General features: G+C 40.1%; 2 protein-coding genes across 3 annotated transcripts; both read right to left on the bottom strand.

The window, feature by feature from the left end:
* Nucleotides 1-3,881: 3,881 nt before the first annotated feature.
* Nucleotides 3,882-10,341, bottom strand: lta (lymphotoxin alpha (TNF superfamily, member 1)). The gene is made up of 6 exons (XM_069537250.1): nucleotides 10,211-10,341; nucleotides 7,964-8,087; nucleotides 7,421-7,463; nucleotides 7,273-7,311; nucleotides 7,148-7,180; nucleotides 3,882-5,241 (listed from the first exon to the last, which is right to left on the bottom strand). The coding sequence occupies exons 1-6, from the start codon at nucleotides 10,267-10,269 to the stop codon at nucleotides 4,892-4,894; spliced, it is 648 nt and encodes a 215-aa protein (XP_069393351.1). The 5' UTR covers nucleotides 10,270-10,341; the 3' UTR covers nucleotides 3,882-4,891.
* A 2,420-nt stretch (nucleotides 10,342-12,761) lies between these two features.
* On the bottom strand, nucleotides 12,762-16,102 carry apom (apolipoprotein M). 2 transcript variants are annotated; one of them, XM_020104965.2, is made up of 7 exons: nucleotides 15,544-16,102; nucleotides 15,117-15,256; nucleotides 14,458-14,528; nucleotides 13,470-13,604; nucleotides 13,090-13,188; nucleotides 12,977-13,004; nucleotides 12,762-12,861 (listed from the first exon to the last, which is right to left on the bottom strand). In XM_020104965.2, the coding sequence occupies exons 1-6, from the start codon at nucleotides 15,655-15,657 to the stop codon at nucleotides 12,991-12,993; spliced, it is 573 nt and encodes a 190-aa protein (XP_019960524.1). In that variant the 5' UTR covers nucleotides 15,658-16,102; the 3' UTR covers nucleotides 12,762-12,861; nucleotides 12,977-12,990. The 2 variants fall into 2 exon arrangements, with proteins under 2 accessions (XP_019960524.1, XP_019960523.1); XM_020104964.2 differs by having other exon boundaries at nucleotides 13,470-13,625.
* Nucleotides 16,103-16,137: the final 35 nt, after the last annotated feature.

Here is a 16,137-nt window from a genome sequence, read left to right on the forward strand (position 1 = left end):
TGAAAGACTTGAAAATCAGTTTTTAAAATATAATGTAAGATTTATCTTCAGACGTTTATTTCATCATAGGGCCTGATCATATATTTCTCAAGATTTTGAGTTTGTCATATTTCATCAGAAGTGACAATCTATTTAAAACCTCTTGTTATATTCAGTTCCTGATAAAAAAATGTTTCTCAAATGAAAATGTTTTTTAAAAAAAATGGTATCGGTTCTGGCAGTTTTTGCTTGAAGAGGAAGTCTCTGTAAACACAACTGCGCTGCAGAAAGTTTAATGGAAATTACTTCACAGGTGTTTTCACGAAAAACTAGAAGTTTTACTTGGAATATTGAAAATTCAGGATATTTTTACCCTCGGCCACAGATCGCAGCGGCCCATCAACACGTCTGAGAAACGGAAGAGAGGTGAGTAGATGTGTGATAAAGGAATTATCAGTCGTTTCTGAAGTAAGTTATTTCTCACAGCTTCTTGCAGAACATGTTGTTTTGATTAACACAATCATTTCTAACCTGTACTCAGATTGCACAGGAGTCTGTTGTATTTATAGAATTCACTCTGAAGTTCCATCTTGTAACTTCCTGATTCCGTCATCGTCATATTCCCTTTGTCATGATTCACAGTCACATTATTCATCAGTGATTTAAATTACTGACCAGAGTTTAACTTCAATGCAAAGCAGCAGAGACACGATGCAGCGCAGGAAACCATCGTTCAGGTTGTTCAGACCTGCTGCGACTGCAGAGTTTGCTCTGGTTACTCTTTTTAGAGACGTAGTGCAAAAAAAAAAAAAAAACCAAAAAAACTCGCTTCGTCGGTTTCACATCTATATTTGGTCTTTTTTGCAGAAGTCAAGAGTTCTTTGCTTGAGGACAACAATATTTCCCAAAGGGACACTGACAGTATTGTTTTCAGATTTTCCCATTTGCTGGTTATTCAAATGTCAGATTCCAGCCGGAGGTCACTTCTCTAATCTGTAGGTCATCGATTCCTGCATTTCATCAATACCTGTGCGTCAGTTCCACTTGTGGCCCCGCGTTGTTGCAGCAAAGCGACGACACAGTTTGTTGGTTTTGTGTTTTCAATGACAATGACTGAAATCAGTGAAATCAAACTCAAGATAAGCAGTCGGAATAATTTGCTCTCAGACCGTTCACATGATTCGGCATCAGCACCTGCATGTGACAATTCAAAAAATCATAAATTTACACAGAAAAACACAGTGGATTATGGGAAGTACGTCCCTTCAACATGACTTGAGGTCAGGGGACTGGTCATCACTGTAAAGACAGAGGAAGTGATAATTAAAGTATTCCCCCTCTTACATTACATTTCATTACATATAATTAAAAGAGCTTTTTCTTTTATTTTCAGTTAATGGCGGTGCATGAAACAGGAAGTGTGAGTGACACATGACCTGAATTAATTAATTATAAATTGTGTGACTTGGAATTTTTTTCAAATCTTTTGTGGGAGCATGTGACTCGGTTGTTTTAGTTTGTCCTTGGAGGTTTGTGCTCTAACGACCGACTATTAAATAAAGTCTCTTCTATCTATTTAAAAAGACATTAACATACACATACATCAACACGAATCATTAAAATAATGTAAATAAATTACAACTTCAAAATATTTATAGAGGTGGAATAGCTGAGTACATTTGCTCAAGTAATTAAATGCATAATTTCACGTGATGATCTTGAATGAAAATTGTTTAAAATGACTTCAGCTGCAATATTCAACTGCTGGAAACGTATCAACACAATAACTTGATTATATAATTCAGTACAATGACAGAGGCACTCTGCTGCGTACATTTTGGATTTCTACTTCATTATATATAATAATAATAATTTAATAATAATAACAACTTGGGTTTGCACAGCTCCATCAGGGTACCCAAGGCGCTTTACAATAAACAACAATAATAAAAAAGAAACAAACAAGAACACAAGATAATAATAGTGATGATTGGTTGAGGTTAGATATATAAATATATATATATATATATACATGAGCCTCTTTACTATAGACTATTGGAGACAATGTGATTTCTTTATTTTGCACAGATCGACGCAATCATTTACAACAGGAAGGAATTAATCAATACATATTTCATTACTTCAATGAACTGTAATCCCTCATCCCCCACACAAGGAGTGTCTGAACTTGTTTCCCTCTTTTCCTCCAGCCGGTCTTTTCAAAACAACGCCCACATAACTACAGAGACACGAGAGAACAAAATAAAAACCCAGAGAGATCCAGAGGGGGATGAAGTCAGCCGCTTCAGACACCTGTTCGATTGTCTAAGTCCTGATCGTGAGGAGGTTCACGTGTCCTCAGGTGGTGAGGACACTAACAAGGGGAAGGGCGGCTGTGGGTCTCACACAGAGGAAAGGTGCATGCGTCACACAAAGTGGAGTCAGTGCTATTTATAGAGTATTGGTACCAAAGTGGAAGAATCACTTTTCCAGCTAATGAGGATCTATTTTCTGTATTTCATTATCCACTTCAGTTCAAACCAAAAATAACGGGTGAAAGCTGAAAGCTGCCTCGGACCACTTGCAGGAGGTTGAGAAAACAACAGAAGAAGAAAAAGAAGTAGGACATCTGATGATATAATGTTTGATCGACGAGGATGTCGAGGCCCGAGTGATATTACTCGTGACACGGGGCTTTATTAGGGGGTTTCTGACCACGGTGTCGACGTGGTCTCCTGTACGAACCCTGGAGAAGAATTTTAACGTCCAGTGTGTAAGATTTATGTGAACGGGAACTATGGGCAGAAATTTGATGTGGAATAATCCTCAGGATGTTTTCACCAGTTTCATCTAAATTGTATGAATTGTAGTTTTGTTTCCCCCAGAAAATACCCTGTATATTTAAATACTTTATATTTTCATGGAGGGGACCCTCTCTACGGAGTATGTTTTTTACATACTAAAACCTTTTGAGTTTTTCTGACGACTGAAGCTGCCACAGATTCTTCTTCTGTTAAAAACATGTTCTCATTGGGGGGGGGGGGGGGGGGCTCTCTCAGCTTGGGTGCCCTATAGGAAATTCCCTCTTTGCTAAGCTGGTTTCAACGCCCCTGCAGGATAGCAGGGAGTGGAGCCACGCAGGTTGGTTTTCTTTTTTCCTCTCTCTCTCTCTCTCTCTCTCTCTCTCTCTCTCTCTCTCTCTCTCACATTTTGTTATTGTTTGGAGTGAAGTGAACTTGACCCCATGGGTTTTAAAAAAAACGGGAACTGTAAGAGCATCAAGTTAAAGCTTCGTTTTTTTGGAAACTTAGCCAACGTGAGGCTGATCTGAGCGGAAATATCAAAATATTACTCGCATTGACCGCCTTTTAAAAAAAAAACTGCTATAAACATTCATGTGACACTTTGAACCCGAAACATTTTAATTCTAACAAGTCCAAATTCCAGTGCTGAAGTCTGACAGAAAAGTTTGTATGATCAACTAGAAGAAGAGTAAGAGCTCTGATTGTGTGAGAAGATACAAGCCGCCCCCAGGGTATCAGTCTGATGAGTGTTTCACATGTGTGTTGTGAAAGGGGAAGTGTTGTGACGCTGCAGTTTGGTGTTGCAACCAATCTGTAGCTTCCTGTTTGCACTTGTTGAACACCACTGTACAGTATCACCTTGTGTGTGTGCACAGGTTGAGCCTCAGGGCTGTTAACATGAGTCTCACCTCCTTTTGTCTTGAGGCCGGTCAGGCGTCAGTGATTCAGTTTGCTCAAGTCGATCAGGCTTCGTAATGTGATAATGATGCTGAGCGTCTCTGACACACAGACACATGTGCTGCTGCGGGTGAAATGGGAAGACAGCACCACCGTGTGGTCATGGGGGAAAATTGAAAGTTAACAGATCGACCCAGTGGCTTTAAAATACTAATTTTTATTGCAGAAATCCAACCATCACAATATAATATCACATTTCATACATTAAACGAGCAGTCACACAACAAACCCTCACAATCATAGTACATTCATTAAAATGCAGATATCTCAGAAAACTACAAGATCACACAAATGTCAGCACTGGGAGCCAGCAGGTAAAAGCAGAGACTCCACTAGCGTTGCACTGATGCACTTAATTTCATTTTCAAGATATTTTCCTCCAAAGGATGTGAAGATGTGACCTTGTGTAAAAAGATCGCAGGCCACATCCATGCTACTATGTGTTAGCTTGAAATCGCCATTTTAAAACCAGAACTGTTTGTGTCCTGACGAGGGCTCTCAGGGCGCAGGCCAGCGTTCACCACTGATGCGTTTGTGTATCTGTGACCGGGCCCTAGAACACGTGAACGCGCCGTGTAAACAGGAATTACATGAATGACAGCTTGTCTCTGACACTTGTTAGCAAAAGGGTTAGTTTACACTTGTCAAGTGATTATCCAATGTCCAACGTACTCTGGTATCCAAGGCTCATGCCCGTTGTTTTCTTCGGCAAAGGCTACGTCATGCCACCGTTTGCAAAGCGTCTCCGCATGTGCCTGAAAACTAAAACAGGACCAGCAGCGTTTCCAAACTGGTCAAACGTAGTAGTATGGATTTAGCCTCAGTCCGAGTCCAAACCTCCTGCAGAACTAACCCTGATGGAGCTTTTTAGCATTTTAGTGTTCCAGATAATTAAAAGGCTGAACTACCCTCTAAAAATAAGATTCACTTGTTGAACGTGACAGAATTCTGTGATTTTGAGTAGTTTCTGGTATAAAATTATCAAACTTAAATAACCGGCACAAAATATTGCAAAAAAAAAAAAAAAAAAACAGAAAACCAGGTGATGAGCCATTCTTGTTGATAAATGCTGGTATCGGCTACGAACATCAAACCAGTCCAGGGGAGAATATTTCCTCTTGTATAGCTGCAAACTCCAGAGACCTGCTGTGTTAAGAGAGTTGATAAGCTCCCCAGAATGTGTTGTCTTTTAGAAAGTCATCTGTGATATTCAAGCTGACGCTGTCTCCCTCCACGAGATGGACGATCTTGCCCACCCACACAGAACCCTCCGTCGTACCTGGGAAGGTTCCCACAACCAGTTTCTTCTTTCTCCTACCGACCGTCGGGTTTCTAACCAAAATCACAGATTTGGCTCCGCTTGTGTTGTGGTGCACGGTGAAGGTGACCTGGGCGTAGATGAAGTAGAGGCTGTTTTTCTGGCAGTGGATGGAGTTGTTTCTCAGGGCGAGCGAGGAGGAGCGACACGGAGGGGCTTCCTGCCAAGAGTCATCGGTCACAGCTGTAAGAGAGACGTCGCACTTTAGTCTCAAGCATTTTCAACTCATGCGTGGAACTTTAGGCAGTTACTTGAAATGATTCACATGCTCAAATGCTGCAGCTCCTCTTTTCAGCCTCTGTCTCAAACACTTGCGGGAAATGTCAGCCTCGGATTTGCTAGCGAGACCAGCTGCTGAGTTTGCATCATGCAAATGTGGCACATGTTTGTAATTTGAACCCATAGAGGTTAAAGATAAATGAATTGAATTGAGTGCATTCATGTTTGTGTTGAACCATTAGGCCGTTTAAAGGTTCACACTCAGATGATCAGGTTGAATAAAGACGTTGATAAATAACCTTTAATTCCAAATGGCAAACCGAGCGTCCCCTGACTATCTGATGCTGTTTGTCTCCGTGGGCTGTGATTACACCTAAAGCCGACATGAGCCACATAATAGATCTGCCTCTGGTTTGTTGTGGTTGAAAAAAACCCACTTCAGGAAGATTCGGGGTGGGAGGAACAGAGCGTGAGACTGGAAACATGACGGCGCAGTGGTTTAGACTGGGTGTGAGGGAGAAGAGAGGAACGTCTTTATCTGAGAGCTGCGATCGATCCTCTACTCCGCAGTCGCTCTGCTGCAAATGATCATTTCAATCCAATGCAGCCATCACCAAGAGTCACGCTCTGTTTCCAGTTGCATTACATCGTGCACATGTTCTTGTATCCAGCACGTACGTGGACGTGTATTGACACGGTGAAGACTGCGTCCCTATTGGCTGTCACCTGGCAGCTAGAGCCTGTCGGCCGTCGTGCTGCTGCCACCCAGAGGTGAGAGTCTGACACTTGATACAGTGAAGTTGCAGCAGAAACAAATATGTTGAGCTAGTTCTGATTACACTGATCCATGTGGGTGTTTACAATAACTTTGGTTTAATCAGGTTGAATAAAGACGTTGATCCTCCAAATAACATTTAATTCCAAATGGCAAACCGAGCGTCCCCTGACTATCTGATGCTGTTTGTCTCCGTGGGCTGTGATTACACCTAAAGCCGACGTGAGCCACATAATAGATCTGCCTCTGGTTTGTTGTGGTTGAAGAAACCCACTTCACACAGGAAGAGTCGGGGTGGGAGGAACAGAGCATGAGGCTGGAAACATGACAGCGCAGTGGTTTAGACACCAAAAATGTTCCGTGACATTTAGATAAGAGTGCTGTTCTGATAAAGAGATAACTTGAGAGACTAACCCTGTGTGAATGTGATGATCGCGATCGATGTTATTTGGCCTGGCTCGAGTTTATTATTTGAATTAGACGGTCAGAGTTGAGGAGAACAAATGAATATAGAGTTACGCTGACTACAGCTCATTGAAGTTTGTTTTAGTTGTGGAACTTTCCAGCGTGTCATATTCCCAATTTGCCGATATTGTAACACGGTGGATAGACAAATATTATTTTATTGATCCCAAACTGAGAAATTTCAAATGTAGTACGATCCCCCAAACTCTGAAACTGCATTTAAATCCATCTCCAAAGTTTCATCTATGTGTGGTTTATATTTTATTTTAATTACATTATTGTGATCATGAAGTACTTTTAACTTTGTTAAGGTGCAATACAAATAAAGTGTATTATTATGATGATCATGAATATAATAATGATTATTAGATTTGATAGATTAGACAGATTTTAGAGTTTAGACACTGAAGGTCGATGCTTTAGAAAAATGATAATGATCCTTCCCACCCTGGAAATATGTCAGATTTTTTTTTGTGACACTGACGGAAACATGAGGTTTAAAAGTTCCGCATCCATCACCTGAGATCTAATCGCTCTAATTACAAATAAAGAAAAAAACTATACAGCGTTGTACAGACACATCTACAGACAAATGAAAAAATATATGATGGTATGTAAAGGTCTACTTACACTTGATCAGCTGGATGAATGACGGAGAGGATCCTGAAAAGCAAAATCATTTGTTTGTAGTAAACTTGTTTGAACCTTTGGAAAACTTGAGTCATTGACAATAAAATAAGAAATCATTTTCTCACCCACTGACTTTAAGGGGGCCCCTACTGGTGAAGTGTTGACTGCAAAATAAAAGCGTTAAATCCAGTGTCACTCAAACCAACGTGTTTCTAAAGAAATGACACGAAGCTCAGTAAATCAAGTGAACACAGAAGAATCTGCTTGACCTACTCGTTGGACTGACGCTGTCGGGCTTCATTGTCGAGACTCCGTCCTGAAAAAGATAAAAAAAAAAATCAAACCTTTACCTTCGTCTGCATCTTCGTCTGCATCTCTCTCGTCTTCTGCTTTTTCTCACTGAGTTAACAGATCCGGCCGAATAAGTGTCAGAGGGAGTTTGTATTTTATGACAGAGGAAAAAAGAGGAACTTCTTTATCTGTAATTCATCTGTGAAGTTGAAATGCTGCCAGATGAGAGCTTTCTGTGGGTGTTTACGGTAAGTTTGGTTTAATTGTTTTAAAAAAAAATCTGGTCCATGTCTCGTCCACTAACACGGAGCACGTGGGGTTTTATACAGTCTATGGGTAAAGACAGAGATAAGACAGGTGTTGTCACTGCTACTTTCACATGTTACACATCATCTGAATCATGCCAGGGGAACTTTCCCAGCACAGCTGAGACGACTGAACATACGAGGGCACGGTTCCAACAACACGCAGGTTCACGTGTCAGCGTGTTTTCCAGTGAATCTGTTCTACAACAGGTGAACTGACCTCAGGTGACCTTGGTTTGATCGAAGTGAGAAACGCAGCCATGACCACCACAGCCACAGTGAGGAGACCACACCACACCTGGAGCAGCAGGTACTTATGAGAGGACCTCGATCGACTCTCCATCCTGTCTCACACACACACACACACACACACACACACACACACACACACACACACACACACACACACACACTGATGACTCATATGGCTTTGGCAGTGATAAGCGTAAAAGTACATACCTGAATACAATTTTGAGGTACTTGGTTAAGTATTCCCATTTTCATCTCAGGCTAATCTGTACGACTACACTACATTTATCTGACATCAATAGGTTCTTACATTTTTAAATAAAGATTTGACTCATAGAACATAGTGTAGGTTTTAAACGTATCACAAGTAATTTAAGTTTAAAGGTACAGTGTGTAGAAGTTTCCATAAAAACTCAGAGGGTGTTTAGTTTGTCCAGTCTGGACGAATGTAAAAAACATGGCGGCCTCTGTAGAGAGGGTCCCCTCCATGTAAATATAAAGTATTTAAATATAAAGTATTTATATATAAAGTATTTAAATATAAAGGGCCTTTTCTGGGGTGAAGAAAACTACAATTCATACAATTTAGATGAAACGAACTAGTGAAAACATCGTGAGGATTATTCATCATTAAATCCCTTTCACCTCAATCTTACACACCGGACCGTTGAACCAGTGGTTCCTCATTTTTAAAGCACATCCCTGTTTCAATTCAAAGTCCAATTAGTCGATCATCCAGTGTTTCATTTGAAAAAGCAAATGTTAAAAAAGTTGATTTATCTTAAGACCGACTGGACTGAACTACCAAACTGTACATAAAGTAGTAGCTTAATTCACAAGGGCCTTTTTATGCCAAACAAGTGCTTTTATTTTAATGCATAATGTTTATTCGGCTTAAAATACTTTCATACTTGAGTGTGATTTGTAATTACATATATATTTTATATGATAGGACTTGGAACTGGATCTGGATACTTCCTCCATCGGGCAGCAAACACACAGTCATGTAAAAATACATCCTCAGTATAAACAGTTGATTCAGTCTCTTCATTTAAACAACATACTGAGAAAAGTGGAAAGTGTAAAGCCCCAGAGTGGCTTCATGGGACACATTGCATTATGGGTAAATGTGTCCACGTCTCGGGGATTGTACCTGAGTGGGGGTGTTTGTGGTCGTGCACTGAGTGACATGCCTGTGTACACTTTGTGGTTTGGTTGGTAATTTATTATGACAGAGACTGAAACTCAACAATCGACGCCGCTGACCATGAGACAGCTGAGGCCACAAGCAGTCAGAGGTGGGAATAACAAAGTACATTTACTCAGTTATTGTACTGATTTTCATGTATCTGTGCTTTATTACTATTTACTCAGGTAGGCTTCATTTCAGGTACTTTTTCTCCACTGCATATATCAGCAAATATATGTACTTTCTACGCTACTACATTTTCTCAGCATAAAATAAAAAGGAGAAATTAGGATTAGCCGTTAATCACATTAGATAAAATGTGCAAAAATATGAAGAAATCTATGTGTGACCAACACAACATCAGCAGATTCTGCAGTGAGAAACAAATTAAAGTGGTTTATGTGATTTCAATGGACTGCAGCTCATCATAAGTGATAACTGATTCTACATCACAGCCTCATTTGTATGAGTGTCCCATTACAGCTAAGCTCTTTCAGGTGAATCAATTAGTGGATAAATCCCAACAAGTCTGTGGAACTCTTATATGATTGGTATTCATTCAATTCAATTCAGTGTTATATAGCACCGAATCATAATATGCATTATCTTAAGGTACTTTACATAGAAGGTCAAGACCTTCAAATCTTATTTCATATATGAAACCCCAGATATAATAGGTTTTGTTTCTAAACATCCAAGGAATAATTAAAGTAAAACCAAAAGTCAGAATCAGATTAGGAGACACATCAATACACAATATGTGACACAAGAAGGGTTTAAGAATTTTTCTCAGACTTTTCAAACTGATGCTCAAATTTTTGTTTTAAAAACTGAAAATGTCGGCATTTATTTTGTTTAAAAAGAGAAAAATACTTAAACAATGACTTGGTTTTAGAATTTGAGCACCCTAACATTTTTCTAATGGCAGCAATGATCTCAACTACACACCACAGAGTATTCTTAGAGATATCACAGGAATATAAAACAATACTGTGACACACATGTAAGAGAGGAACCGATTTCACTCACTGCATCCTGACTGTCCCGCTGTGTGTCGCTCTCTCAGTGTCCAAACTCATCTGCTGCATCTCTCTGAGCGACAGGTCAGGTTAGCAGGGTCTGACTTGAGCTGACAGCGAAGATGAGATGGATTTTATTTGTGTGCAGAAGAGGGAGGAGTCTGCAGCAGAGGGAGGAGGCTGCAGGTGGTTCCAAGTGCGGACAACAGAGTGCATTGCAGCAGCAGCAGCAGCACCACAGAGAGAGCTGTGGGAAACTTCTATTTGATTCACAAAACCAACATTTACTTTCATATAGTCTGACTTCGCAAATGGTTTCAAGCTCTCTTGAGACTTTCACCCGAATCCTGACAGACTTGATGAGATAAGTTGAGATGAAGTGAGACTTTGCTGAATTGATTGACGGAGGGAAGTCGCTGTCTTCTAAATGCAAATGTGAGAAAGTAAAATCTTGGTCTGAAAACAGTAGCGAGAGTTGGTATTTGGTTTTGAAGAATGCCGTGAGACAGACAGAGAGATGGAAGAGTGAGTGAGAGGGTCAATTTCCCTTTTTGGTTCTCTGGTTTTGGTTTCACGTATGGAGCCGGGGGCACGGGGGCATCCCCAGCCAGCCTGTGTGCTCCTGGTTAATGTCAGTGTCACCAACTCTCTCCCACCTTATTTCTATCAAGCACACATGCACAAACAAACACACACACAAGCACGCACCTACATAAATCACATGAATGGTAGGAGGCTGGACGTGGGCTGTCTGGTGCTGTCCCCACGGGACTAAAGGGAACAAAGACATTTTCGCTGTAGTTTCTGAGCATCTCACCTGTATCAGTTAGGTGTTTGATGAAAGTGCACATGCATTATCTGGAGCAGCTGTGAGATCTGCGATAGAGTGGATATTATTGAGATTGTTTGTGAGATTAGAGCCCAACAGTCACGTCAAATTGTTTCTTGTGCAATCCTGCTAAAATGCAGACTTTTATTTTGTTGACAGTGACTTCATGTGCTTCAGAGAAACTGTCTCACTTCGATTTGTAAAAGCAGCTAAACAGTAAAATGCTCCTTACACATCAGTACATTGGTGTCATCGATGTAAAAATGTCATGTGATGTATTTTTGCTGTTTTCGATCTTGTTGGTTTAACTTCTGCACTTTTTTTACCTCATCAGGATGATGGATGTTTACTTATTTCTCTCCATGTTGTGGTACTGCTGCCTCAGTGAAGGCTCTGGATCGGTTCAGTGTGAATCCAAACACTGAAGCCTCCAAGCCTCTGAGACCAATGAAGCGAAACCAGTCTGACAAAACTGCAGAGGGGAATTCACCTTTGCTTTCTGTTGTTTTTGCTATGGTTCATTTACACTTCCGTAAGCATGTCCTCCCGAGGCTATCCTAGCAATGTCTGTGTTGTTTGTCTGACTATGCTTTGTTTACAACGACTGTCAACAGGTACATTTCAGATGTGTCATCATCGCTCATGTCATTATCATAGCAGAACTTAAATACCGCAGTCATGCTGACGGAGCAACAGAGTGGAGCGGAGTTGGAAGTGACTGGGATATTAGTTATTGTGCAAAAAAAAAAAAAAACATGTGGTCGGCGAGATGGTTTCATATTTATTCTAAATAACACTTACAATCATTTATTCGTGTGAAACATAATAAAGTCAGAATACATCATCATTTACTTCGCCACTTTTATTTTCTTGTGTTTCTTAGAGGGTTTGTAAGGTTCACAGATTAACCTTCACTCAAGTCACATGGACGGGTTTTTCTGTTCAGTGGCATCATGGGAAATCATGGGGGATAATTAGAATTAGCTATACTCAACAGCAAAATGCTGCTCGTACACTGTTGTATTTATATTATCAATTCAACAGCAGCTTAGTGCCTGTATTCAGTATTTTGCTTGTGATACTTCAAGTACTCCTCAGTGCTAATACTTCTATACTGTTACTACATTAGGATATTGAATTTTATTGTTTGTTGTAATAGATGGATGGACGGAAGAATGGGAGGGCAGACCGACGTTGTTGAGTAAAGGATCTGAAAACTTCCTCAACCACAGGTGGACGCTTAAAATCCGAACTGTGGATGAACACAAGGATCACATGACCCTGAAGTCACCTCACCGAGCTGAGACCAATGAGGTGAAACCAGTCTGAGGAATAAAATTCCAGCTCTGTTATCTGATATTATCTGTTCGACTGTTGTGCACGACTGTCATTCCAAATACAAATACATAATCGTGTTGCTAAGTGACTAGTTGTGTTTGCTGCAACAGGTTTGTAAACAAAATCCCAAACGTTTGAGAGCAAGTGACGAGGAAATGGGCGGGGATGATATTAATTATGAACTCTATCAGGAAGACAAATGCAAGGTTGCAAAAATAATCTTCACTTGAGCCAATATTTTTCTTGGCAGAGGAACAAGGAAAAAATCTGAGTGTGTTATAAGTGACCTCATCATTAATGAATGATCCTTTATGTGACCAGATATTTCTCATAACCTCATATCACTGGTTTTCAATAAGTGTCCGTGTTTTGAAGTGAATAACCAACACATCTCCAGAGGGGAAGAATGTCTGTATTTTTGCTTCATCTATTACATTTATTTAACAAGAAATAAACGTATTAATATCCTGGGTGTCCAAGGCCACAGCAACATCCTGTAAGAAATTGTAGAGACTGGGTTTTAATTTCCAATCACTTCTGTGATTTCAGAGTTCGCTATGAGAGATCGTTAAAATGAAAATGTAGATAAAATGGGAGATTTGTACTTACCTCCGTGTTGACGTTTAGGTGCAGAACTCTGTAAATGTAGATAGAAGGGACATTTTGAGATTCAGAGACATCAACAAATGGGCAAAAATTTGGAAATTGTCAAAATGCCAAACCTTTAGTTTGAGGCAGTCTGACACTCGCCAGCATGTTGTGACAAGCTGAATTTTTCAGAAATGATGTCACCACCTCAGGCTTCACATCACTCTGCCGAGCTGCCGTGACAAGCAATGGACAAAAGTCGGTTTAATGCAATAATTGACTCAATAGAGTCAGAAAATAAAGATAACTGACCAAACTAAAGATAATAAGACAGATAATTGACCCAACTACAGCTATAAAGACAGATAGCCGATCAAACTAAAGATAATAAGACAAATTAATGACCAAACCCTGGTGAAGCTTGAGCTGTCCGTAGATATTTTATGGGCTTTTATTGTGATAGTTTGAGGCTTATTGGTGTTTTTGGGGGAATGATTCCTTTGAGACTTCTCACCATAAAGCATGAATCTGCCCAGTGAGTCCTCTGAGTCTGTTTCTCTTAGCGGCGGCTCAAACTCCTGGAAAATGATGCAGTCGGCACAGTCGACCCATTTCCCGCTCCAGAACAGATTCCTCCGCTGTGGCCTTCCTGGATCAACCAGCAGCAGTACTGGTCAGAAAGAACTTTTCATTTCTGCAGACTGCAGAGAAATCCTCTGCAGATTATTGTAATATTGCAACGAAGCTGATTTTCTGAACATTCTACAGATCCATCTGTTCCCATGTTTCCAGACATTGAGCTCGCTGACCTAAATCCTGAAGCTAAAACCCCTGAGATCTATATTTAACATTATTATAGCTTCATATGTTGCATATGCCCAAATTAATGGGCTTTATAAAATTATCTTTTCAACGGTGAGAGTCATTATAAAAAAAACCTGTCGATACCCACCAATTGAAAATCCTTTAGTTTAGTTTTCTTTACCCCAGAAAAGGCCCTTTATATTTAAATACTTTATATTTAAGTACTTTATATTTACATGGAGGGGACCCTCTCTGAGGAGGCCACCATGTTTTTTCACATTAGTCCAGACTGAACAAACTAAACACCTTTTGAGTTTTTATGAAAACTGAAGCTGCCACAGGTTCTTTTTCATGTTTGGAAGGAGAGGGGGAGGGGAGGGAGGTTCAGAATGACTAAACTCTACACACTGTACCTTTAAAGCTGTAATACCACCCAAAAGTACACAGGCCAGAAGGTGGCTGTATTTTTATCTCACGGCAATCGGGCTGTATAAATACTATTGGCTCCGTTGGAATAACAGAAACACCCAGAGGTTTTTCCAAATTTGCTATAAAATTCTGGTAAAATCACTGAATCCTTTTGAATTGGAATAAAATTCCCACAAACAGGATTAGCTTCGGCTTTCAGTCACTCGTATCTGCAGTGTGTGTGTGTGAGTATTTTAAGCATCTGTGGATGCAGATGGTTCCACAGTTACCCTCCAGTTCCAAATCATCCCGATCAGGATGCAGATGATAGGTCCAGGTCTGATTTTTGCAGTTTTCCCCCCTAAAAAAAACCCAGTAAGAAAACACACATCAGGACTTTCACTTTTGAAACATTTACACATATAGAAATGTAACAAAGGTCACTTCCCTAATTCCATAATCTATTTAAAGAGTTGGGTTTCTTGTTTCTCGAGACCCTGACCTGTTTTAACCCTGCTTCTATAAACCAGTTTACATATTGATAGAACAATCATTGATTGTGTTGTTTTTCTAGGCCTCGCTCCCTCAAATAAGAAATAGTTAGACTTAAAGGATTCATGTACTTCCACTGCTAGATAGTATAAATTTAATAAAAGTATTACTCAATCCAGACATTTTATGAGTTAAAATAAAGACATAAAATGTAAAATTAAAAGAAAACTACCTCTGAAAGTGGTGAAATACTATGAAAATGTTAATTGTTGGATTGACTTATGAATAACTGCCATAATGTAATTATGAAATAATTAATTAAGCCTCAGATCTGGAGATGATCATAAGCAAAATTATGAAAAACTTTTATTTCCTACTACTTTCACTTCCTCGTCATTGCACTTCCAGATAGGGGGATATTGTGTGTGTGTGTGTGTCTGTGTGTTTCCTCCCTCACATGCGCATATATCCACTCAGCAGCAGTGTGTCATTGGCCGGCTCCTCCATAGTGAACAAAATGCTGTCCAGGACTTTGAACTTCTGGATGTCAGCTTCTCTGTGACTAACGGCTGCCAGAAAGAACCATTTTCCCAGATACTAAAACATACAGACGCACAGAGAGGTGGGTGGAGGCCACAATTCAGTTACGACACTTTATCTAAACTGCAAGCCCACAACTTGTGTCAAAGACCACTAAAGGAAAGAACAGAGGCAGGGGAAAGTCAGCGTGGCAGCGTCGGAGAGCAACACTCCTACAGTCAAAAAACAAACTCGCTGATAAAAAACAGCAGGACCAACAAAAATCACTGTGAAAAGAAAATGATCGTCAATATTGTTCCTTTTGCATCATAAAAAAAACAGTCTGGGTTTAATTTGTCTCTCACCTGCTGACGGTTGATGGTGTCGACAGGCAGCAGCTCAGGGACTGAGCAGGGAACGATGGCCTGATACAACAAACCGTATAAATAGAGAACATATGACAGGGCTTCATTCAACATAACTGCCACTGCGGAGTCAACACTTGATACCGAACCTGATCAAAATGCCTGTGACTCCGAGGGACACTGAATTTATGTAATGTTTCAACGTGTCACTTGAAAGGAGAGTGGGTGTAAGTGAATGATTAACCTGTTCAGATGTGATACCCCCTGACCTATAACAGGTGAGTGATGGGCTGAATGTGGGGAATTCTGCATCCTCCACTATAAAGATACAGATTTCAGATAAATGATTAGGATCAAATGAATCATTCCACTCGTGTTCACTTTTGCGGGGAAACTCAGCGATAAACTCTTTCACCAACTGAGTCACCAACAAATGTAGGAAGTGGTGTTTTCTTTTCGGATTAGTAAAAAAAGCCACAGAAAATCTTAAGTTAGCATCAAATACTCACAGAGATCCTTAAAAAACAGAGCACGCTCATTTGTTTTATGTGTTCGATCTGTCCTGAATGACAAAGTCCCTCACTCTCTGTCAAC

The sequence above is a fragment of the Paralichthys olivaceus genome, chromosome 13 (genome assembly GCF_024713975.1).
Source record: "Paralichthys olivaceus isolate ysfri-2021 chromosome 13, ASM2471397v2, whole genome shotgun sequence".
Lineage (NCBI taxonomy): Eukaryota > Metazoa > Chordata > Actinopteri > Pleuronectiformes > Paralichthyidae > Paralichthys > Paralichthys olivaceus.